Source organism: Colobus angolensis, unplaced genomic scaffold (assembly GCF_000951035.1).
Source record: "Colobus angolensis palliatus isolate OR3802 unplaced genomic scaffold, Cang.pa_1.0 Scaffold10, whole genome shotgun sequence".
NCBI lineage: Eukaryota > Metazoa > Chordata > Mammalia > Primates > Cercopithecidae > Colobus > Colobus angolensis.
In genome coordinates this window covers 7153110-7176884 of record NW_012110919.1, presented here as the reverse complement: position 1 = coordinate 7176884, position 23775 = coordinate 7153110, and the positions used below count along the sequence as shown (strand labels likewise).

General features: G+C 37.8%; 1 protein-coding gene across 2 annotated transcripts in view; it reads left to right on the top strand.

Moving 5' to 3' along the window:
* The window catches only part of LTA4H (leukotriene A4 hydrolase), a 42512-nt gene extending 19060 nt beyond the window's left edge, over positions 1–23452 (top strand). For both annotated transcript variants that reach the window (XM_011934251.1, XM_011934241.1), the window contains exons 5-19: positions 2011–2115; positions 3097–3149; positions 5005–5077; positions 5336–5476; positions 6665–6688; positions 7134–7204; positions 8542–8653; positions 9253–9397; positions 10391–10494; positions 11422–11492; positions 14275–14329; positions 17966–18061; positions 20447–20529; positions 21199–21303; positions 23176–23452. In XM_011934251.1, coding sequence (XP_011789641.1) covers positions 2011–2115; positions 3097–3149; positions 5005–5077; positions 5336–5476; positions 6665–6688; positions 7134–7204; positions 8542–8653; positions 9253–9397; positions 10391–10494; positions 11422–11492; positions 14275–14329; positions 17966–18061; positions 20447–20529; positions 21199–21303; positions 23176–23293 — 1356 coding nt within the window. In that variant the 3' untranslated portion in view covers positions 23294–23452. The remainder of the gene's footprint in view (positions 1–2010; positions 2116–3096; positions 3150–5004; positions 5078–5335; positions 5477–6664; positions 6689–7133; positions 7205–8541; positions 8654–9252; positions 9398–10390; positions 10495–11421; positions 11493–14274; positions 14330–17965; positions 18062–20446; positions 20530–21198; positions 21304–23175) is intronic.
* The last annotated feature ends 323 nt before the right edge of the window (positions 23453–23775 follow it).

The following is a 23775-nucleotide window of genomic DNA, read 5'->3' as shown; positions in this document are numbered from 1 at the left end:
AGGAAATGGAAACCAATCTGACTTTTAAAAAGGAATTCAGAGCCAGGCGCGGTGGCTCATGCTTGTAATCCCAGCACTTTGGGAGGCCGAGATGGGCGGATCACGAGGTCAGGAGATGGAGACCATCTGGGCTAACATGGTGAAACCCTGTCTGTACTAAAAAAATTACAAAAAGTTAGCTGGGCGTGGTGGCGGGCGCCTGTAGTCCCAGCTACTCAGGAGGCTGAGGCAGGAGAATGGTGTGAACCCGGGAGGCAGAGCTTGCAGTGAGCTGAGATTGCACCACTGCACTCCAGCCTGGGTGACAGAGTGAGACTCTGTCTCAAAAGAAAAACCCCAAAAAACAAAAAACAAAAGAAAAAAAAAAGGAATTCAGAATCCTGGATTTAAAAATAAGAACTTAGAAACAATTTTTACTTAACTTTTAAAAGTTGACATTTGCAGGATTCAAGTTTGTATAAATGCATTCTGTAGCCATATAAGTCTAGTGGGCATATATTCCAGACTTGTCTGTATGCAATTCCAACTTACTCCCTTGGTGGGTACTGCTAATCCTTTTTGGAAAAGGTGGACTGTAATTACTAAATAATCACTATCCCAGATGCTAGACTTACTTAGACCAAGCAAATAGAATGAGACCCATATTTATAGGGCCTTCTTGCTTCCCAAATAATTCCACAACCAAATTACACCTAGGATAGTGCAATGATATATTATACGTGGAGGCAAAGAATTCCAGGGTTCTGGCTCTTCTCCACCACTTAATAACTATGTGAAGTCCCAGCTACTTGGGAGGCTGAGGTGGGAAGATCACTTGAACTCAGAAGTTCAAGGCCAGCCTGGGCAACATAGCGAGACCCCATTTCTAAAAATATGGATAAATAATGATGTGACCCTTGAACAAGTTTTATGACCTCACAACCTCAGTTAGCACATGTATATAACGTATCACCACCTCAATGAAGGGAGGTGGCTGAACCAAATTATTTCCTGAACACTTTCATGCTTTAGAATCTATAATTGTTTTAGCCCTGGTTCAGGAGCTTCTAATTCTGTGCCTGCCTCAGTCATAGCTTTGAGTCCTGAGCCATGCAAGAAGAACATGAAAGTCTAGCCCCTGCTGGAATGTATTCTTGCTTGATCATTAATACTTGGGAGAGTCCTTTATTCTGGCATTCGTCAGAAATCAAACTTTCAGAATCATGGAGCTAGGATACACAGTTTAATGACCATATGGTTTGCCCCATAGGGGTCTTTTCCATATGGATTTCCAGAGAAAATTATTTGACAGTTTTTAGCAATAAATTTTAGTTTTTACAGTTACTACTTTTAAAAGGTTCCTCCATTTGTAACTCCAAGTGTGTGTTTTCAAAACAAAATTGTTCAAAACCATTCTGTCCTATAGTGAGTATATAACATCCTTTTGAATCTGTTTTGTGAGTGTAGGGGGAGCAGGGATGGTGGCTGCCATTGCCAGGGATGGTGCTGGGTTCTTTACTTATATTATTTATTCCTTGCAACAAGCCTTTGAAGTTTTACACTTACTTGATGGGGAAACTGAGGCTCAGGGGGTATATTTATTTGCCCAAGTTTGTGCAGTTAGTTATTAGGTGGCAGAGCTGAGATTTTAATCCAGTTTCTACCAAAACTCTGCTCTTAATGTGCATGGGTGAATGGATAGAAATTTCATGTTCACTTTTAAAGAAACCAGTTTCCTATATTGCTAATTTTATTTACAAAATTGATATGTATATGTGTGTATGTGTGTATATATATATACTTTTTGTGTTCATATATATATGTGTGCATATATATACACATATATACACATTGTGTCCGTGTGTGTGTGTGTGTGTATATATATACTTTTTGTATATGTATATACCGTTTGTGTTCATAGTCTGTTTATTAGATAGTCAAGAAGGGGAGGAAAAGGTTATTTTACGTATATAGTTTAAGACACATAGAAGCTTTTATTTATGACTAGGAATGATTTTTCTCCTTGATTAGGTGTCTGTCCCTAAAGAGCTGGTGGCACTTATGAGTGCTATTCGTGATGGAGAAGTACCTGACCCAGAAGACCCAAGCAGGAAAATATACAAATTCATCCAAAAAGTAAGATCCTAGGGTCTAGATTTTTGCTTTTCATTGGCGGTAAACTACAGTTAGCTTGTACACATCCAGAGGGCAAACTTACTTTTGAAACATTTCAGAATTTTGAGAACAGCTTTTGGTTTTTGTTTTCTTCATTTCTTTTTCTTTTGTGCTTTTAAAGGGTTTTGTTCTACTTACAGATTGTTGTATTGAAGAGTGGGTTTGCTGTAGAGACAGAGTAGGGAGTGTGCCTGTTTTCATTTTCCCTCACTCCAGTCAGGGGCTGGCTTCCTGTTCTTTTGTGTTCTTACGCATTCCCCTGCCCTGGTACTACAGTGGGGGCAAGTGGCTGTTGAGAGTGTTTACAAGGGGAGGAGTCAAGACCAAAAAACCACTCAATTACAGTCCTGGTCATTAGACATGTATCTTTGACCTTCAATGTGTATGCATGCATGAGTGTGTGTGTGTATGTGTGTGTGTGTGTTTTCTTAATTGACCTCACAATGGATAATTTGACTTCCACCACAGCTTCTGTGGTTCCAAGCTCCCATAACTTTGGCATCTACTTATTGCGGGGTTACTCTGTGTGTCTCTACAACATGCCAATAGTGCTTTGAAACATAAGGGAATAAAAAAAGAAAACCAAAACCTTTTAAAAGTCAGGAGGAAAAAGGCAAACACATGGGAAAAGCACTTCCTGTAGGTTACTTTTTGAGAAATGCTTAAAATGCACCTTTTAATAGCATGTGTGATCTTGCTTTTCACGTGTGAGAAGCTTTTGTTCCTAGCAGAATAAAAGGCAAATAGATGTTTTGAACAATGTTTTGTATCACAATTTCAAGCTATATGTTAAAGATGAGAACTATTTCAGAAGTATAAAAGCAATCACTACTAATATTAGGAGATTTGAAAGGGAATTTACTTAAATATGAATTGTCTTACTGTGTAACATTTGTGAACACTAATGCAAGCACGTGGTGTGTGTTTGTTTGCCCTCTTTAGGTTCCGATACCCTGCTACCTGATTGCTTTAGTTGTTGGAGCTTTAGAAAGCAGGTGAGCTTTTGGAAAAATTTTCAGGTTTGTGGAAAGATCAAAACTTAGGCATCTTGAACCTCTCTCAAGGTTAATTGGTCGATCATTTGTGTATTTCTCAAGATATTGAGCTGAAAGCTCTAGAAAAATTCAAATCTAAATATAAAATGTAGGCAACAAATTAATTTTACGTTTAAAAATCTTGACCAGTTATCCCTTAGATTTTTCAAGTCTTGTAAAATGAGCGTGCTCTTACCTTTAGAGATCTGAATTCTCATGTAAGCTTGAACAGGTCACTCTCTTAACCTCTGTTTCCTTATCCTTGAAATTATAATGTCTGACTTTCTACCTCATAGGGTGGTTATGTGAAACAAATGAGATAAAATATATTAAAGCACTTGGAAGCCTACAGATATTACAGAAATGTAATATATTTTATTAATATTTTACCAATAGAGTACCCTTCCTTCTTAATTTTTTGTTCATTCTTAGTTTTAAGCACACTTAGCGGTTTTTAAATATGCAGTTCAGTAGTGTTAAGTATATTCACATTGTTGTGAAACAGATCTTCAGAAATTTTTCATTTTGCAAAACTGAAACTCTGCACCCATTAAACAATAGCTCCTCTTTTCCCTCACCCCCCAGTCCTTGGTAACACCCATTCTATTTTCTGTTCCTACGAATTTGACTACTTTAGATACCTCACATAAGTAGAATCATACAGTATGATTTTATCTCTTTGTGTCTGGCTTATTTCATTCAAGGTGTAATGACCTTAAGGTTTATCCATGTTATAGCATCTGACAGTATTTCCTTCATTTTCTATTTGTGTCTTCTTATATAAGAGTATTCAACCTTTAAGTGCATAACAAAGTTTATACCCATTCCTGTTCTAGAATAATCTTGTAGGCTGGGCTCTGTGGCTCACGCCTGTAATCCCATCACTTTGGGAGGCCAAGGTGGGAGGATTGCTTGAGCCCAGGAGTTCAAGACCAACCTGGGCAACACAAGTGAGAGCATGTCTCTACAAAAAAAATAAAACATTAGTCGGGCATGGTAGTATATGCCTCTAGTCCCAGCAACTCAGAAGGTTAAGGTGGGAGGACTGCTTGAGCCCCCGAGGCGGAGGCTGCAGTGAGCTGTGATGGCCCCTCTGCACTCAGCCTGGGCAACAGAATGAGACCCTGTATCCAAAAAAAAAAAAAAAAAAAAAAGGCTGGTTGCGGTGGCCACACCTGTAATCCCAGCATTTTGAGAGGCTGAGGCGGGCAGATCACGGATCACGAGGTCAGGGGATTGAGACCATCCTGGCTAACATGGTGAAACCCCGTCTCTACTAAAAATACAAAAAAAAGAAAAAATTAGCTGGACGTGGGGCGGGTGCCTGTAGTCCCAGCTACTCGGGAGGCTGAGGCAGGAGAATGGCATGAACCCAGGGGGCGGAGCTTGCAGTTTGCCGAGATCACGCTACTGCACTCCAGCCTGGGTGACAGAGCGAGACTCCATCTCAAAAGAAAAAAAAAAAATAGAATAGTTTCTTATGAGTTGTGACTGGGTTTCTATAGTTATGAAATTGAGAGATGAAATGAGACCCTCAAGAGGTCTTACAAGAGGCAATAAACTAATTGGGGACACTTTGAGTCTTGGTTTTTTTCCTTTGGCCCAGCCTGTACCTCCTTAAAGAGCTGCATATCTGTTGCTGCATATACAACAGCAGGTTTGCAGCTCAGGCCATGTAACCTCATCCCTTTCCCATAAGCACATAGTAAATACACTCTTACTGTAAAGGTTTGTCTACAAGACATTAAATACTTTTTAGAACCAGACGAATCATTTTCTGTGAATTTCTTTTTTATTAAGCTTTTTAATCTTGCAGGCAAATTGGCCCAAGAACTTTGGTGTGGTCTGAGAAAGAGCAGGTGGAAAAGTCTGCTTACGAGTTTTCTGAGGTTGGTCATGTAGTTTTCCGTTGTAGTCACCGTGATAGTAGATTGAAGATTTTGAGTGTGAAATGTGATGGTTTTAAGTGATACCGGGAAAGAATCAGATTGTGTTTTATGTAGGTGTGCAGTTGCTACGTTCTTTTTATCATTTTCATTTAAAATTAGAGTCATTAACTTGTAACCTTCATAGAAAGCAATATATAATTTTAAGAAATGTACAATGGTGATAATGAAGACATACAAACATATGTGTTGATTTTTCAGACTGAATCTATGCTTAAAATTGCAGAAGATCTGGGAGGACCATATGTATGGGGACAGTATGACCTATTGGTCCTGCCACCGTCCTTCCCTTATGGTGGCATGGAGAATCCTTGCCTTACTTTTGTAACTCCTACTCTACTGGTAAGTGTAAATATTTCTTCATTTGAAATTGATGTCTTTCAAAAATAAACTTGGCTAGAAAAAACCTTGAGTCCTAATAATATGAATATATATGTAAAGAACCTTAGAGTCCTAATAATGTGTATATATATAAATCTTTTCGCTTGTTCATGTAACCCTTGTTTCTAATTGTATTGTTTATTGTGGTTATCACAATCTTGTTTTTTTTTTTGTTTGTTTTTTTTGAGACAGAGTCTCGCTCTGTTGCCCAGGTTGGAGTGCAGGGGTGCAATCTCGGCTCACTGCAACATCTACCCCTGAGTTCAAGCGATTCTCCTGCCTCAGTCTCCTGAGTATCTGGGACTACAGGCGCGCACCACCATGCCCAGCTAATTTTTGTATTTTTAGTAGAGACGGGGTTTCACCATATTGGCCAGGATGGTCTCGATCCCCTGACCTCGTGATCCACCTGCCTTGGCCTCCCAAAGTGCTGGGATTACAGGCATGAAGCACCGCACCAGGCCTCCATCTCGTTTTTGAAAGGAAAATAATCTGGCCATTTGGGGAAGGAGAATATTATGTTCACGGTATTTGGGGATGTTGAGCATGGGGGTGCTGTGTAACAACAATTCGTTGATAAATTATGTATCCAGACAGACTATATCAATTACACTTGGTGTGTAGGTACAATTAAAAAAAAAATCAGCACACCATGTATAGGAAAGGATTAGGGCCATAGTACACTGCTATGTTTAATATGCCTGTGAGCTACTTTAAATTCTTCCTAGAACCTAAGTGAGTGATGGACTAGCAAAAACATAAATAAAATACAGCACAGGACACATAGGACACTCTAAAGTTTTATTAAATACATTTTGGGTAATAGGTGAGAAAGAAAGTGAGGGGTAAATAAGAGCAGATGTAAAAATGGAAGTAGAAGAAATGTCTTATGGAAGTTAGACACAAATAGACCAGCTTTCATTGTATTGCAAAAATTCCCTAGAATTAGGGCAAGAAAGAATGACGCTAATTTTTAGTTCTGTATTTTTTTGTTTTTTCAATTAAGGTCTCTTTTACCTTCTTTGAAGTGCTGTAGTAGAAATACAGTGGACCACCAGTGCCAGTAAGCTAAGTGTTTAGGTAGGCAGTCTTTTAGATAGTCTGTAATTTGATTACTAAAATACTAAGATAATTTTCTTTTTTTTGTAGGCAGGTGACAAGTCACTCTCCAATGTAAGTTAAACTTTTTCATTATGGCCTTATCTTCAAGAAGTATTACTTCAACTGATTTTAAAATATCCCTTGTATTTTTATGTTAAAGATATGGTTGTAATGGACAATTTGGGGACTCTTGTCGCATTATTATATTAACAATTATATTTAATAGATTTAAGAAAAATTTATGGTTTGATCTTTTCATATATTTGTGAAATATTTTTAATGCAGTGATGTATCTATTTAATATTTTGTAAGTAATTTTTGTTTTCTCGTTACTTTATGCAGCATTTGAGTGTGTGTGTGTGTCTTTGGTTAAGTTAAAGATTTTGCTGAACTGAGGTAACTCCCTGAATACCTCAGCTAATATTTTTAAAAAATTGAATAACATGGAGTGTTTACAGAATGGGTTGTTTTAGGTTAAGATAATCAGTCTTACTATTAATCACACTATTTTCTTTAGGTCATTGCACATGAAATATCTCATAGCTGGACAGGGAATCTAGTGACCAACAAAACTTGGGATCACTTTTGGTAAGATTTTTGTTATTATGTCTTTATTGGTTCTTGTTACTGATTTTTTTCCCCCTGCCTCCTACCACTCTGAATTGTTTTGTGTATATCTCTTGTTTTTCTTTGTTATCATCTCTTTGGTAGGCAAGAATTTTTTTTTTTTTTTTTTGAGATGGAGTCTCACTTTGTCACCCAAGCTAGAGTGCAATGGTGCGATCTTGGCTTACTGCAAGCTCTGCCTCCCAGGTTCAAGTGATTCTCCTGTCTCAGTCTCCCGAGTAGCTGGGATTACAGGCACGTGCCACCACACCCAGCTAATTTTTTGTATTTTAGTAGAGATGGGGTTTCACTGTGTTGCCCAGGCTGTTCTCGAACTCCTGAGCTCAGACAATCCACCCGCCTTGGCCTCCCAAAGTGCTAGGATTACAGGCGTGAGCCACTGCGCCCAGCTATTTTTTTTTTTTTTAATTGGAGACAAGGTCTCACTCTGTTGCCCAGGCTGTAGTACAGTGGTGCGATCTCCACTAACTGCAACTCCAGGGTTGCAATCCTCCCTCCTCAGTCTCCAAAGTGGCTGAGACTATAGGCACATGCCACTATGCCTGGCTAATTCTTTTATTTTTTATAGAGATGGGATTTCACCATGTTGCCCAGGCTGGTCTCGAACTCCTGAGCTCAAGTGATCCGCCCACCTCGGCCTCCCAAAGTGCTGAGATTACAGGCATAAGCTGCCACGCCCAGCTAACAAGGATTTTTTTTTTTTTTTTTTGAGATGGAGTCTCTCTCTGTCGTCCAGGCTGGAGTACAGTAAGGCAATCTCTCTGCCTTCCGTTTCAAGCGATTCTTGTGTCTCAGCCTCCCAAGTATCTGGGACTACAGGTGCACGCCACCATGCTCAGCTCATTTTTGTATTTTTAGTAGTGGGGTTTCACCATGTTGGCCAGGCTGGTCTTGAGCTCTTGACCTCAGATAATTCTCCCGCCTTGGCCTCCCAAAGTGCTGGGATTACAGGCGTGGGACACTGTGCCCGGCCAACAAGGATAGTTTTAAAAAATTCTGTAACACTTATTACAGTGTTAGGTTCAGTCTAGGTGTTGTTTATCTAGTTCCTGATATATTCACACTTTTAACATATGGACATGCAAGAGCAGAACCAGGGCTTAACTTTCTCTGCTGCCATCTGCTGGGCTGGGCTTCCCATTGCTCTGGATTGACTGCCTGGGAGCCAGAGTGGGCTTAGAGTGTAGTGGTCATGCAACTGCTTTCCTCTGTAGAAAAGCCAAAAAGAAAATATCTTGATTGAAATATCTTTTCTTCTGAGCTGTGTCCGTGTTTTTATTTAAAAAATTTTTTTTCAGGTTAAATGAGGGACATACTGTGTACTTGGAACGCCACATTTGCGGACGATTGTTTGGTGAAAAGTTCAGACATTTTAATGCTCTGGGAGGATGGGGAGAACTACAGAATTCGGTAAATGAGTCAAAGTTTTAAAAACCTTCATCCGAAGTTGTATAGGTGTTAAAAACTGAGTTTTTATGAAAGCATCTTTACTGTGTAGCAACCAAAAAGTCATTTTTACAAGTGTGGAAAGTGAAGTCAATGCTGGTATAACACTGTATTGATCCGCACCATTCATTGTTCTATGTAAGGTAGTTTTGATGACCTGGTCTAAACAGGGAGCTATGGGACCTCACTGGGCCTTTGCTATTAATATAGCTGTTTTCTATGTTTGAATTTTATTTGGTATATTTATGTCATTTTCAAGTGTTGTCTCCTGAAAGCCAAATTTGCTGACTAGACATTAAATCATTTTTCTAGTCTTTTTATAAGAATAGAGCCTGTATTATTGAGCAAGAAACATCAGAGAATATTGTGTAAGTAAGCATTCTATTAATAGATTTCCAGGAGTTTATGCCAACATATCCTAGTATTCCAGTCTCCAAGTTTTAGATTCCCCTAAAGTTACACCACTGAGTGAAGTAATACTTCCCTATTAGCTTCTTTGCGTGGTGATAGCAGTCTTTCTATATGTTTCTATATGTTTCTCCATGTTATTTCATGTCTTGCAGGTAAAGACATTTGGGGAGACACATCCTTTCACCAAACTTGTGGTTGATCTGACAGATGTAGACCCTGATGTAGCTTATTCTTCAGTTCCCTATGAGAAGGGCTTTGCTTTACTTTTTTACCTTGAACAACTGCTTGGAGGACCAGGTAAGTAGTTGGTATTTTATGATTTTTTTTTTTTTGAGGGTAATATGAGAATTAGGAAGAATTGTAAACTATTGTTTTGTTCCATTTAATACTTCCAATTCATTCTGGATGTAGCTGCTGAAGAAATCTGTATTGTTTTCTAAGTTATCTCTTGACTTAAAACCATTAATAACCCCTAAGGTTTAAATCATGCTGCTTCATTTTTTAAACAATCTCATCAGTTTTTGAAATGAGGATAATAGTATGTATTCCCTGAAAACATTTCTGTGGTACAGAAGATTTTAAGAGTAACAAGTGAGAGTCCATCAACCTCTTTCCACTCCCCAGGGGTAACCACTGTTAGCAGTTTGGTGTATATGGCTCCAGATCATTTTCTAGGTGTAAATTAACAAGCAGACAAATAAATACATATAGTTATTTTAATTACAAGAATGGATCATGCTATATATTGGCTCTGCATTTGTGTTTTGTTTTGCTTGATATTTCACATACACCCTTCTATGTCAGTACATATAAATCTGCCTCATACTTTTTAATGACATCGTACTACTTCATGATAAAGCTATGCTGAGTTATGTACCCATCCCCCACTGATAGACATTGAGGTGTTCTCCTTGGTTGACTGACTTGGAAGGCTGTCTGTCACCTGAATCCATTCTGCCTGTCCAGTCTTATTTTTCTCCTTTCTAGTCATATGAAGGTTATAGCTTTTAGAACTTGGGTTATGTATTCCTTTTCTGTGTCTTCATGTGTTATCCCCTTACCTATAATTAGAATTTCTCTTCTCCCTTCCACTGAATTACATATATTCTTCAAGGCCCAACTTAAGTCCCACCTCCTTTTCTGAACATTCTTTCACTCTGAAAGTTCTCATAGATTTCCCAATTCTTTGAATGTTCTCTGTTCTCTGTGGTTAATAGCACAGTGCCAAACACACACACAAAATGTCAAATAATTACCTTTCTATGAATTGATTTTCTTTTTTACTCTTAGAGCTTTTCCTAGGATTCTTAAAAGCTTATGTTGAGAAGTTTTCCTATAAGAGCATAACTACTGATGACTGGAAGGATTTCCTGTATTCCTATTTTAAAGATAAGGTTGGATTTAAAAACCTTTTCTATGTTTCATGCTCAATATATCTCTATTTATTGACTGATTAGGTTAACTTGAATTATCTAATAGTAGTATTGGTTCAGAACTTGTTTTAGGACTCAACTTCTCATTGCATATTTTTTCTGTTTTAAATGTGATCTTAACCACATGAACTACCTATAGAATTTTCTTGTTTCAGAGAGATCATCAATAGTATGGAATTTGATTTTTTTTTTTTTTTTTGAGACAGAGTCTCGCTCTGTCGCTCGGGCTGGAGTGCAGTGGCCGGATCTCAGCTCACTACAAGCTCCACCTCCTGGGTTTACGCCATTCTCCTGCCTCAGCCTCCCGAGTAGCTGGGACTACAGGCGCCAGCCACCTCGCCCGGCTAGCTTTTTGTATTTTTTAGTAGAGACGGGGTTTCACCGTGTTAGCCAGGATGGTTTCGAACTCCTGACCTCGTGATCCGCCCGTCTCGGCCTCCCAAAGTGCTGGGATTACAGGCTTGAGCCACCGCGCCCGGCCGGAATTTGATTTTTTATAAGTGCTTAATTTTCCTGTTTCAGAGAGATCATCAATAGTATAGAATTTGATTTTTCACAAGTGCTTAATTTTCTTATTTTAATTATTTAACAGCACACTAGTGATTAATATAACTTTTAGAAGATAAAGCTAGATGAGGTAATGGATATATTAATTAGCTTGACTTAGTTCACATTGAATATATATATCAAAACATCACATTGTGTCACATAAGTATACACAATTATGATATATCAATTTAAAATATTAATTTTTTAAAAAGTGATTTAGAAATTATCTTGATATGGCAGATTAGACAAAATTATGTATCTAAGGACTTATAAGTTTAAGTTTTGTTTTCAACAGGAAAGGGCATTCTGTTGTAAACTGTGAATTCTTACTGTTCGTAGGTTGATGTTCTCAATCAAGTTGATTGGAATGCCTGGCTCTACTCTCCTGGACTGCCTCCCATAAAACCCAAGTAAGTACTTGCCTGCTGATGCTTTCCTTCTCATTCTCCTAACTCCTAGAGAGCCTCAAAATATCTGAAAGAAGAGTATGCCTTCCTGAAACTGTTACTAGTTAATGATGAGAGCAGAGTTCTTAGGTGTTTTGGCCTTAACCCTGAGGCCAAAAGAATAATTTCCACAGTTTACAAATATGATTTTTTACTTCAAGTAATTGAGTGCCTCCTTTCTGCACAAGGATGGTGATGGATTTAGAAAAGAATAAGCTATTGTATCTTCCTTCAAACTTCTGCAATAAAAATATTTTATAAGTATTATGTTAATTACAACACTTATTATCCCCTTTTCCCAAGGAGGTAAGTTAGGTTTAGCTAGGTAAAGCGTCTTGCCCTAGGTTGCACAGCTAGTAAGCAGTAAAAGTTGAGATTCAAACCCTGGCAGTCTTATTGCCTCCGGTATACTGCTTTCTTTCTTTTTTCTTTTTTCTTGGAAACAGGGCCTCACTCTGTGGCCCAGGCTGGCGTGCAGTGATGTGATCTTAGCTCACTGTAACCTCTGCCTCCCGGGCCCAAGTGATCCTCCCACCTCAACCTGGCAAGTAGCTGGGACCACAGATGTGCACTACCACACCCAGCTAAGTTTCTGTATTTTTGCTAGAGGTGGGGTTTCACCACAATGCCCAGGCTGGTCTCAAACTCCTGAGCTCAAACAATCCGCCTGCCTTTGTCTCCCAGAGTGTGAGCCACTGTGCCTGGCCTCAAAATACTGCTTTTTTATACTGAACCCCCTCCTTCAATTGAATCTGAACTTTGGTCTTTCATGAGTTGCGTGAGGACACTGACCATGGCATGTTCCAGTCTCTTGTTGCCTTTCTTTTGGATCACCAAAATTGCCTACCAGCTTCTCTTACACTAAACAGGCCAGTTTAATTGATTTGCAGGGAGCAGCAGGAGAGAAGCTAGGAAACAAGATGAGGCCTGGTCATGTTTGTTTGTAAAGCACTTTAAACAGCCAGGCTGAGAAGTGTTTGGTTGAGAAGTTACTGGGAGTTTTGAGTATGGAACAGATGTGGTCAGAGTGCCCCACTGACCGGGCAGTCCTGGTTATCATAGGCTGGGGTGGGAAACAGGAGCTCAGATAGGGAGGAGTGATTACAATAGAATGTTTCGAATTTTGTTTTGGAAACAGGTGGCACAAATCTTCAGTAAACCCTTTTAACATTAAAAAAGGTATCAGCAAAAAGAATACTTTAGATTTTTTTCCCAGCACTTCATTAAGAAGTGCCATACATTATCTCATCAGTTCTTACAACAGGCTTACCAGAGATTATGAGGACCTGAAGTAATAAAAAGGCAGTGGGAAAAGAAAGGAGTAACTGAGAGGAGAGACGTTTTGGGGCTAGAATCTATTGGCCACTGACTGGCTGTAGTGAGAAAAGAAGAAATTAGAAATGACTGAGCAGAGATGTAGTAAAGGATTCAGCTCAATCCAGCACACATTTATTGTCAGGCACTAATATGATGAATAAGGAACTCACAGAGCAAACATGTATGTGTCAAGTAATTATAATACAATGAAAAGTATTTTTTAAAAAAATACTAAGTATTGCAGGTGAGGAAACTATTAATTTTAATGGTGATGGATTTGGACATTGTCTTGGAGATGACTTACAAAGAAGAATACAAGAAGTCAAGTTTAGAACCTTAGAGGATCTTCATTTTAGAGCTGGGACAGAGGAAAGGGAGCAAAATAAATGGAAAACTAAAAAGAGCTTTCAAAGGTTAATTCATTAAGAAAGCTGTGGGAAGAAATAATTTAAAAGTGGTATGGAGAGTGGTCAGCAGTCTGGTGTGCTGTACAATTATGAGGAGCCTGAGAATAAAAGCATAGAATTTGGAGTTTGGAGTCTTTCAAGGAGTCTAACTTCAGGGGCCTGATAAAGTCAAAAGACAGTTCCAGGAAGTTTAGGAGTGGAGAAGTCTTTGACCGTTGCTTTTAAAATTAGAGAAATCTGGGTGGAAAATTAGTTCTTCAAAAGTGTTTCTTTGATATCACCGCTGCTAAGGGATCCTTTTTGGGCCTTGGTTCATTCTAGATCCCTTATGATTGCTTTCAAGTAATACCAAAGTGCTGGAGGAACCCTGGAATCATTCCCGTACCTGGGATTCTGTAAAAGAGTATCTTAGAAAATCTCAAACCACAGAAAATCCTCTTTTTATAATGCTCTCATCATTTGTATATGATTTAAATATCTGAGTCTATCCACATCTCTCCATTTCTACTACCGCTGTTCAAGTTCAGTATCACATCTTCACACCCTGGAAGATGGTTCTGGCACCCAAACTGTGTACTTTTATCTGTTCTGACTTCTTCCAGCCACTCTCCACACTAGAGTTACAGTAAATCCATGACAGCAAGGACTTTGTGTTGTTCATCTTGTTGTCTTGAGTGCCTAGAACTGTTCCTGCCATGTAGTAAATATGCTCAACTGATTCCAACTACTTTAACATAGATTACTTGAGCACATGACAGTCTTTTGCTGAGGTGCTTTATCATTCTTTCTAAAAGATAGATGAGTGTTTCATTAATGTGGTATCCATTTGGATTTGTGAGTTCTTGGATGATGCCAGTAGTATGTAAGTTAGGTAAAATATTTCCTGTTTTCATCACTTTGGAGTTTGTTTTCCTTATTTAAAAAGGACTTTGAAATTTAAGTATGTACCGTAGCTTTAAAACTGCATTTCTGCAAAAGCATGTGCATTTATACAATTTAATCTTTACCTTTTATCTTTGCAGTTATGATATGACTCTGACAAATGCTTGTATTGCCTTAAGTCAAAGATGGATTACTGTAAGTAATAATGTGTGATTTTGATTCCTTTTTGAATTGTGCAAATATGTCTTTACTCATGAAGCAGGGAGGGTATTTAAATCACAAACAGTTATATTTGGACAGGCTATTTGAAAGTCAGGTTTATCTAAGGTGATATTATATCTACTCTCAATATAGAAAATTAAGGGTTTGAGACAGGGTCTTGCTCTGTTGCCCAGGCTGGAGTACAGTGGCGTGATCATGGCTCATTGCAGCCTCAACCTCCTGGGCTCAGTCAGTCATCCCACCTCAGCCTCCTGAGTAACTGGGACTACAGGCATGCACCACCATGCCTACCTAATTTAAAACTTTTTGTACAAACAGGGTCTATGTTGTACAGGCGGGTCTCAAACTCCTGGTCTCCAGTGATCCTCCCACCTTAGCCTCCCAGAGTGCTGGAATTACGGGTATGAGCCATTGTGCCCAACCTAGAAAATTAAGTTTTATAGGGGGAAAAATAGATGTTAAAGGCATTAATCCTGGTTTTTCTTGCTTCTTAACTCTTGAAAAGAAGTATGCAAAAATATTTGCATCTTTCCTTTCTTCTTTTCCTTTTAAATCATTTATAAGATGCTGCTTCCAATATAGCAATTTCACATACCAGGTACATCTAAAATGATCTTGGGTGACCAACTGCTGACTATTAGTGGTAGAAAGAATCGAGGCACTTTTGCTCTGTCAATAACTTTGTTCACTTTCTATGAAGCGTCTTAAAGAGGAGCTTCTTCATATATGTACTAAAATATAATCCTTTACTGAAGCCAAAGTAAGGATGTGCCCTCGATAATTCTTTAATGAAGAATAACAGAAAATTTAGGAATACTTTTATTCCTATTAATTTGCAACAGATTTATAATGTTTTAAGTAATATCAACTTTTGAGTTCAGGGGCACATGTGCAGGTTTGTCACACGTGCATATTGTGTGCTGCTGAGGTTTGGGGTATGATGATCCCATCACCCAGGTACTGACATGGTACCCAACAGTTTTTTAGCCCTTGCCCTGCTCCCAGTAGTCCCAGCATCTATCGTTGCCACTTTTATGTCCGTGAGTACACAGTCGTTGAGCTCTCACATATGTGTGAGAACATCCTGTATTTGGTTTTCTGTTCCTGTGTTAATTCGCTTGGATAATGGCCTCCAACTGTGCAATCAGTTTAGCAATTGCCTTTTAAAACTTGTTTCTAAAGTTTACTTGACCATTATTTCTTCACATCTTTTTATATACAAAATGCTGCATCACACACTATGAAAAATACAGAGATGGACTTACCTTTGAAGCATCTATTGTTTAATTAAGACATTAGATTCACACAAAAATAACAAATGCAAAGCAGATCACGTGAGCCCAGGGGATCGAGACCAGCCTGGCCAACATGGTGAAACCCCACGTCTACTAAAGATACAAAAACTAGCCATGTGTGGTGGTGCACACCTATAACCCCAGCTACTCGGGAGGTTGAGGCACGAGAATTGCTTGAACCCAGGAGGCAGATGTTGCAGTGAGCTGAGATCACACCATTGTACTCCGGCCTGGGTGACAGAGCAATTCTCTGTCTCAAAAAAAAAGAGTTGAAAGACTTTTGAAATTTAATTTTATAACTAAGAACTTGAGAACCGATTAGACGTGGAGAAGAAGAAAAGGGAGTAGAAAGCTCCAGGTATTGGCAGAACATCCTTACAGCCAGAAGACGGAAGAAAAATGAAATCAGGAGTAAGGCAAATCAGGAAAAATGGAACCAGAAACCAAGGGAAGCAACACTCCAATTTAAAATAAAATATAAATTTTTTTTGGAGACTTTTATAACATCATAACAAAGATAGAGCATTACTAATTACTATTCGGATCTAAGGTCAAGTCTGTTTTTTGCGGATTTTTTTTTTCTTTTTTGGAAGGAAGTAATAAAATCTTCTAGTAGCTACCTATCAGAAGGGTAGGCTGGTTGTGTCCATAGATACTTCACCTGTCAATATTTGGCCTGGAGTAGTGTTGAGTTTATATTGGAGGAATGGTTTAATTGTGTGCTTTTTCAAATAAGGCTTATTTCTGTCCAAGAGAGAAGTGTGATAACACATCTTGCCACAGATAATGCTTTGTTCTTCTATAATACCCGTGTCTTGAACTTTATGTTTTGTGTAGTTGACAAACTTGTTACGAAGAAAAGTATAAGAGATTCCTGTGGGAAACAGGATTTTTTAACAGTGTGTGTTCAAATCCTCTGTTTTAGTTTGAAAAATGTATTCCAGCTTATTTGGTACTAGATAAAACTGCTACTAATTTCTGCTCAAATATTCCTTTGGGCCCAGCAGTTAAGGTGGATGATGATCAACTCTTCAATATTAGTAGAAACAGGCAGTGTTAGAAACAGATTCAGGACACTGTATTCACTAGTGCACTCTTTTCCTTATGTATTTTATTTCTCAATGATTTGTCTTAAATAGTAAATACATGCAAAAGAATATTTATAACATATTTCTAAGTGTAAAAAACAATTGTAAAACAAGACCTGTGTGACGCACCAGTAGCATAAGAAGTCAAATCTTACGGGTACCTCTGTAGCATCCCTCCCCATCTTATCCCCTTCTCCACCCTCCTTGCTGACCCATCCAGGTAACCATTGTCCTGAATTTTGGTTTATCATTCTCTTGCTTTTTATGTTTTTACAACATAAACATATTCTTAATTAATATATAGTTTAGATTTGCAGGGTTTTGCACAGAAAATGAGCTGGATCTGTACGTTCTCATATTAAGGATAAGTTGTAAAGGGAAAAGAAGTATTGCTATTAAGGAGAGTTCTGAAGGGGGGAAGACGCAAAATATTTCTTTAAAAGGATATATGCCTATGCATTAAATTTAGTGGAAAGATATACAGAAACTATGAATATTGGTTACTGAGGAGCAGTACTTGGAAACAGGGAGCAAAACCAAAAGAATTTTTCCTTCTGTCCTATTTGGTTTTTTAGTATTTGCATGTATTTCTTTTAAAGTAACAAAAGCCCTAGTTTAGAAGAATATAAAACTAGTTTTAAAATATTTTAAAATCCTTATTTTGATCAGCTTTATTTAATATTGCTTAATCATCTTCTCAAAGATTTTTGAGAGTAAATCCAAATTTGAAAAGTGCAGACTCACTTTTTCTTTTTCTTAGATGGTTTCTAGATTGAGTGGGGAAAACAGAATATGTGGGGATGGAGGAAAACATTAGTTTATAGTCTTATGAATTTATTAATGTAATATTTAAAAATACACAATTTCATTCTTTACATTTTTAAATTGGTCTATAAATTAGTCAACATGCATACATTTTGAAATGTTTCTTTGCTTTGGAAATTTCTATACCTCAAATGGTACAATGAATGTCAACAGTTTCTTCCACTCTTCCTACCCATAATCTACTTTTTCTTAAGTAATATAGATTCTAGGAGTCATATCAGCTATTTAAATTACAGTAACTCAATCTCAGGATTACTTAAGTAACTCAGGCTTAAATTTATTTTGAATAATCTTGTGCATTCATATGGTTCTTTTTCTCAATTTTTACTTGTATGTTAGATAAACCAATAAGTATTACTAAATTGTACTTGAACAAAAATAACTAGCTAAATTTATTTTAGGCCAAAGAAGAAGATTTAAATTCATTCAATGCCACAGACCTGAAAGATCTCTCCTCTCATCAGTTGAATGAGTTTTTAGCACAGATGCTCCAGAGGGTAAGTACTAGCTCAAAAGCTTAGAAATTAAAATGGACAGAAAGGCACAGCATTTATGTTCTACCCAACTTGGCAAAAAGATTATTAATGTGGAAACTAATGGGGAAAAAATCATTTATAAAACTCATTCATTTCTTTAAAAAAGCATTGAATGCTTACTGTGTTTTATATTGTGCTAAATATGAAAATATGGAAGAAAAGATATACCTTATCTTCAAATAGCTTATAATCTTGTAGGATGGGGAACACATGCAAAATTTAGCAGTAAGCCAGGTGCGGTGGCTCACATCTGTAATCCCAGCACTTTGGGAGGCCGAGGCGGGCAGATCACTTGAAGTTAGGAGTTCGAGACCAGCTTGGCCAACATGGTGAAATCTCGTCTGTACTAAAAATACAAAAATTAGCTGGGCATGGTGACAGGTGCCTGTAATCCCAGCTACTTGGGAGGCTGAGGCAGGAGAATCACTTGGACTGGGAGTCAGAGGTTGCAGTGAGCTGAGATCACACCCCTCTACTCCAGCCTGAGCAACAGAGTGAAACTCCATCTCATAAATTTTTTTTGTTTGAATTAACAATAAAAGGAGGTATACTTTAGGTGTCATTTGGAAAAACTTAATTAGTGAAAGACTGTCTTCCAACTGGGGGCATCAGAGAGGGAATTTTGGAGGAGACTTGATTTGTACCCCTAGGGCTAGCAGGGAGGTAGAAATTCAAGGTGGAAGGAGCAGCAAGGGCTGGAATTCATCTGCAGCATTGCTGGAGTAAACAGTAGCACTGGGTAAGGAAGTCAGTGAAGGTAACACTAGAAAAGCTAGTAGAACCAGATATGATGACTCTTGAATGCTAAGCTAAGAAATTTTAGATCTTACACTGATCAGTAGAAAAGGATTTTAAAAATCCAGCAGGAGAGTCGGGATGAAATGCTGGGTTGTGAAAACTAATCTGGGGCCATGAAGGCTGCATGGTGGTGAAGTCACTAGTTGGGAGACTGGCAGGAATACCGGACTTGAGGGAGTGAGTTGCAGGGAGAGGAGAGAATGAGACGTGAGAAAGAGGTTACATAAGGTGAAAGCACAGAGCTCTGTGACTGACGGGATATAGGGGTTAACAGTAAAGAATCCAGCAGATTTTAAGGTTTTGAATCTAGAAAATTGAAAGAATAGAAGAAACCAAAAGGAGATGCTGCATTTTGAGATAAACCAATGACTAGATTTTAAAGACTTCCATGAAAGGGAAGTCTTCAGTCTAAGGACCTTGAGAAGGAAGATTTGGAGCAGAATTTCCTGTGGAATTGATGCAAAAATTAGGAATAGGATTTGAGGCAACAAGGGCCCCATCAAAGTAAGAGGGAATCTATTTTTAGTGCATCGGATCATCATGGTTTCATAAATTGCTCTAACACTGGTGGGTGGCCTAGGGCCACAGAGAGAACATGGTAGGGTGATTCTGGAATGGGTATGGCAAAACTTAGGGCAAGTCGGGGAGCCTTGGAGATGACCTTAACCAGTTGGTCTACCAGGGTGGACTTGGAGTTGCATGTGTCCATAAGGGGCTAATGGACTAAATTATTTGCATCAGGGTTAGTAGTTCATGAGAGCAGAGATGGTTAGTGAGTGTGGAGTCCTGTAAGGTAAGGAGGTCGTGGTTGGAGGGGAGAGTTATCATCTACCTAGAGGCACCTCTGCCTGTACTCACAGGCACTGCAAACTCTCTGCTTGTCCAAACTGAACTCATCTTTTTTCTTTCCTTCACCCAAATTTGTCCTCCCTTTTAGGGTGAGTTAAGGTAGGGATAGGATGCTTATGAAACCCCTGAAATTGTATGCAGAAGTTTGTATTCGTGTAGTAAGTGTGTTTTCACCCCTAGGGAAAGAGTCCACATTATTCATCAGATTCCCAAAGAGGTCTATAATACCAACATTTAAGAACTGCTAGGGATGTAGATAATTTAAGAGGGATTTCAGGGGAAATATACAAAGATAAAGCTAGGGGGAATCAGGCAAAAAATTAAGAAACTATGATTTAATCTGGAGAATGGAATGCATTTAAGATATATAAGGTATAGAGAATAACTAGAAAAAGTCTAGGAAAAGTCTGAAAGATAATATTTATACATGCTAAAAAGTCTAAGAAGAGCAATTCTCATTTAATTCTGAGTACTTCACAAAGTAAATTATCCCTGTGCTCCCAGTAGAATATCCTCATCCAGAATAAGTTTGCACAGAATTTACTTTAGTGTGCAATTTGTTTCTTTTATTTTTATCTAACTTATTTCTATATTATAAAATATTTAGGATTTTAATCTGGCTATGCATTTCTCTCCAGCTCCTTTCTTCCAAGGAATCCTGTTGAAATGATACGGTATACTTCTTTATTTTGCTCTTAGGCACCTCTTCCATTGGGGCACATAAAGCGAATGCAAGAGGTGTACAACTTCAATGCCATTAACAATTCTGAAATACGATTCAGGTACATCATTTTAACTTGTCTCTGTGGAAGAAAGCAGAAAACTCCTTTGAAAGGTGGAGAAAGGGAATGCAGAATATGAGACATACTTGAGTCTTGAGAAATCCTTGTCAAACTGACTGCTTCTATGTAAATACTTATAGTGGTATTTAAGGAATAGTTGCAATGTGTAAGCTGATAGTATTAATCTTTCCATTAGACTTTGCTCTAAACCTCTCTTACCTTAAAGAAAAAAAAATTAGAATGAAGGATTCCGTGGTAAATAGGCTTTCTCCACAACCAACTAAATCTACTTTGAAATGGGAATAGTTAGAAATATTTTATTCTATTATATGTTAATCTTTCTTAATTCAAATTTGTAATGTGAGGCTTAAACCAAAGTTTAATTCCTTCAGAAATTGCATTTACAAGGTATGTGAGCACCTACTGATCCAGACCTTTTAAAATACATGATCTTTTTCAAGAACTGGCTCCTCTTCTTTCTCTTCACCAATTATTAAATTGTATATATAAGGATTTGAGAGTCTCAGAATCAAGACATACCATAAAGTGGTGTACAGTATAACTATAGTGGGGTTATTCATCTCTACAGAAGTAATATTAAGATATACCTGTCATATCCTGCCTCTTCCTCATTTTCTACCCCATGCTCCCCCTAAATCCTCCTTTTAGATGGCTGCGGCTCTGCATTCAATCCAAGTGGGAGGACGCAATTCCTTTGGCGCTAAAGATGGCAACTGAACAAGGGAGAATGAAGTTTACCCGGCCCTTATTCAAGTAAGAACCCACTCAGACTGTGCTTTGAATTCATCTAAGAAATAGGAAGAAAACTCTCAAATGTTTAAACATAATCTATATGACAGATTTTTTTGTTAAAGTTTATCAATATGATTTTGGAATAGGGATTCACACTTACAAATATTTAAAATTTGAAATAATTTCATTCCTTTTTTTAGAAACATATATGGATTACCTATTTTGAGCCAAATAGAGTTAGACACTGATGAAATAGAAATAAATCAAAGATAGGCTTATATACACAAAGATTTTTAAAGGCAACTAGAAGATAGTTGGTAGGTAGGTATAGACAAGAAAGAGAGTCTGAAGTTAAATGTAAGGAGAAATAAGCAGATAAAGCTAACTCTTTTGTGTTCAAATGTTGCATAGAGGTCAAAGGTAGGTTGCTTGACATAGTAAAGGAATGCTTGGTAAGAGGGGGATAAGTTGTATCTTGACAGCAATATACAAGTTAAGAATATCTCAAGAAAAAAAAGAATATCTCAGTGAAGTTCTTTATCTATGAATTTTGTCCAAATTCTGGGAAAAAAAATCATGCCATAAATATCGATGATTACTTTTGTTTGCTTTTCATTTACTTCACAAGTATTTAGGTTGGTGCAAAAGTAATTGTAGTTTTGGCCATCAAAAGTGATGGCAATATAATAATAATGCCATAAAACTTGGCAAAATAAGTCATTATCTCTTTTTTGATGTGACCACAAAATTAATTTTTAAGTATATTTTATATGCTTTCCATAATTAAAACCCATCTAGCTTTGAATTGAGTAAAATATACTTTAAATAGATTTTTCAATAAGAGTATACTTGGGCTGGGCGCAGTGGCTCACACCTGTAATCCAGCACTTTGGGAGGCCAAGGCAGGCAGATCACGAGGTCAGGAGTTTGAGACCAGCCTGGCCAATATAGTGAAACCCCATCTCTACTAAAAATACAAAAAATTAGCCAAGTGTGGTGACCGGTGCCTGTAATCCTAGCTACTTGGGAGACTGAGGCAGGAGAATCGCTTGAACCTGGGAGGCGGAGGTTGCAGTGAGCTGAGATTGCACCATTGCACTCCATCCCCTCCAGCCCGAGTGACAGTGGAAGACTCTGTCTCAAAAAAAAAAAAAATGAATAAAATAAATAAGAATACAGCTTTTGTGGGAAAAATAAATATTTCTGTTTTATGATGTTTATAGTAGTTACATTAAAAGTGACTAATCCTACCTTTTGTATGGTAGGTCCTGTTTAGTGTATTTATTATTTATTATTTATTTATTATGTATTTATTATTATTTCACTGTGATCAGGATTTTTACTCTCAATTATTTGAAGTTTTCAGAAATTCTATTTATAAATGTAGTGTTTTCATACTCTTAAAATCTTGATTAAAAAAAATTTTTTTAAGCAGTTTTTAGAAAGAAAGCCTTTGAGGCACAGTCTCACATACTGGGCCAATATTTAGCCAGTAGATTAGAGGACACTGTTCAAATAATAAAATACTTCCATGCTGCTTGGTAAATAGCCCCTGGTCCCAGCCACTCTAGCCCTTCCCTGTAACTCGCTGCAAAATGTCTGATCTGCCAGTATAAGGGCCAGTCTCTGGTACAGAGGGAGGCCTCTGGGACCCTGTGGCAGGACCATACCCATCTGATTGGCTGGGACTGGTACCTTATTTGGGTGACATTGGCTGTCACCCCTGCTGACATCCTTTAATTTAATCTTGGGTATTGACTTATGTTCTTATTTTCTTTCTCCTTTCCTTTCCCCCTCCTCTGAACCCCTTCCCTCCTTTCTTTCTTCCCTCCCTTTCTCCTCTTCTGTCTCTTTCTCACCTTTCTTTCTTTTCAATTTTTTCTTTTTTGGCAGGGATCTTGCTGCCTTTGACAAATCCCATGATCAAGCTGTCCGAACCTACCAAGAGCACAAAGCAAGCATGCATCCCGTGACTGCAATGCTGGTGGGGAAGGACTTAAAAGTGGATTAAAGACCTGCCTATCAATGATTTTAGAGATTTCTCTTTTTTAAACGGAATTCGTGAAGAAATATAAAACTTCAGCTCACAATTAAAACTGTCTTTTTAGTTTTGGCTTTTTATTGTTTTGTTGGTGATTTTACTAAAATAAAGTTGAGCTACTTCTTCTTATAGTGGCATATTCTTTGTAAATTTTAACAAGGTTTAATCTTTTGATTTACAAATTTAAAGATTTTAAATTAGCTTTATATTAATTTTCTCCCAGTATGATCACAAAATATGTCAAGGTAGTATTTTACCTGACATATGATTTAAATTCATTAATTTGAATCTGCTGCAGATTCAAAAATTCAACATGATTAGGATTTTGTTTTGCTTTTTAAATAACCTTAAACAGGGCGGATTTCCTCTTTTTCTATTGATTGGAATAGTTTCAGAAGGAATGGTACCAGCTCCTCCTTGTACCTCTGGTAGAATTCAGCTGTGAATCCATC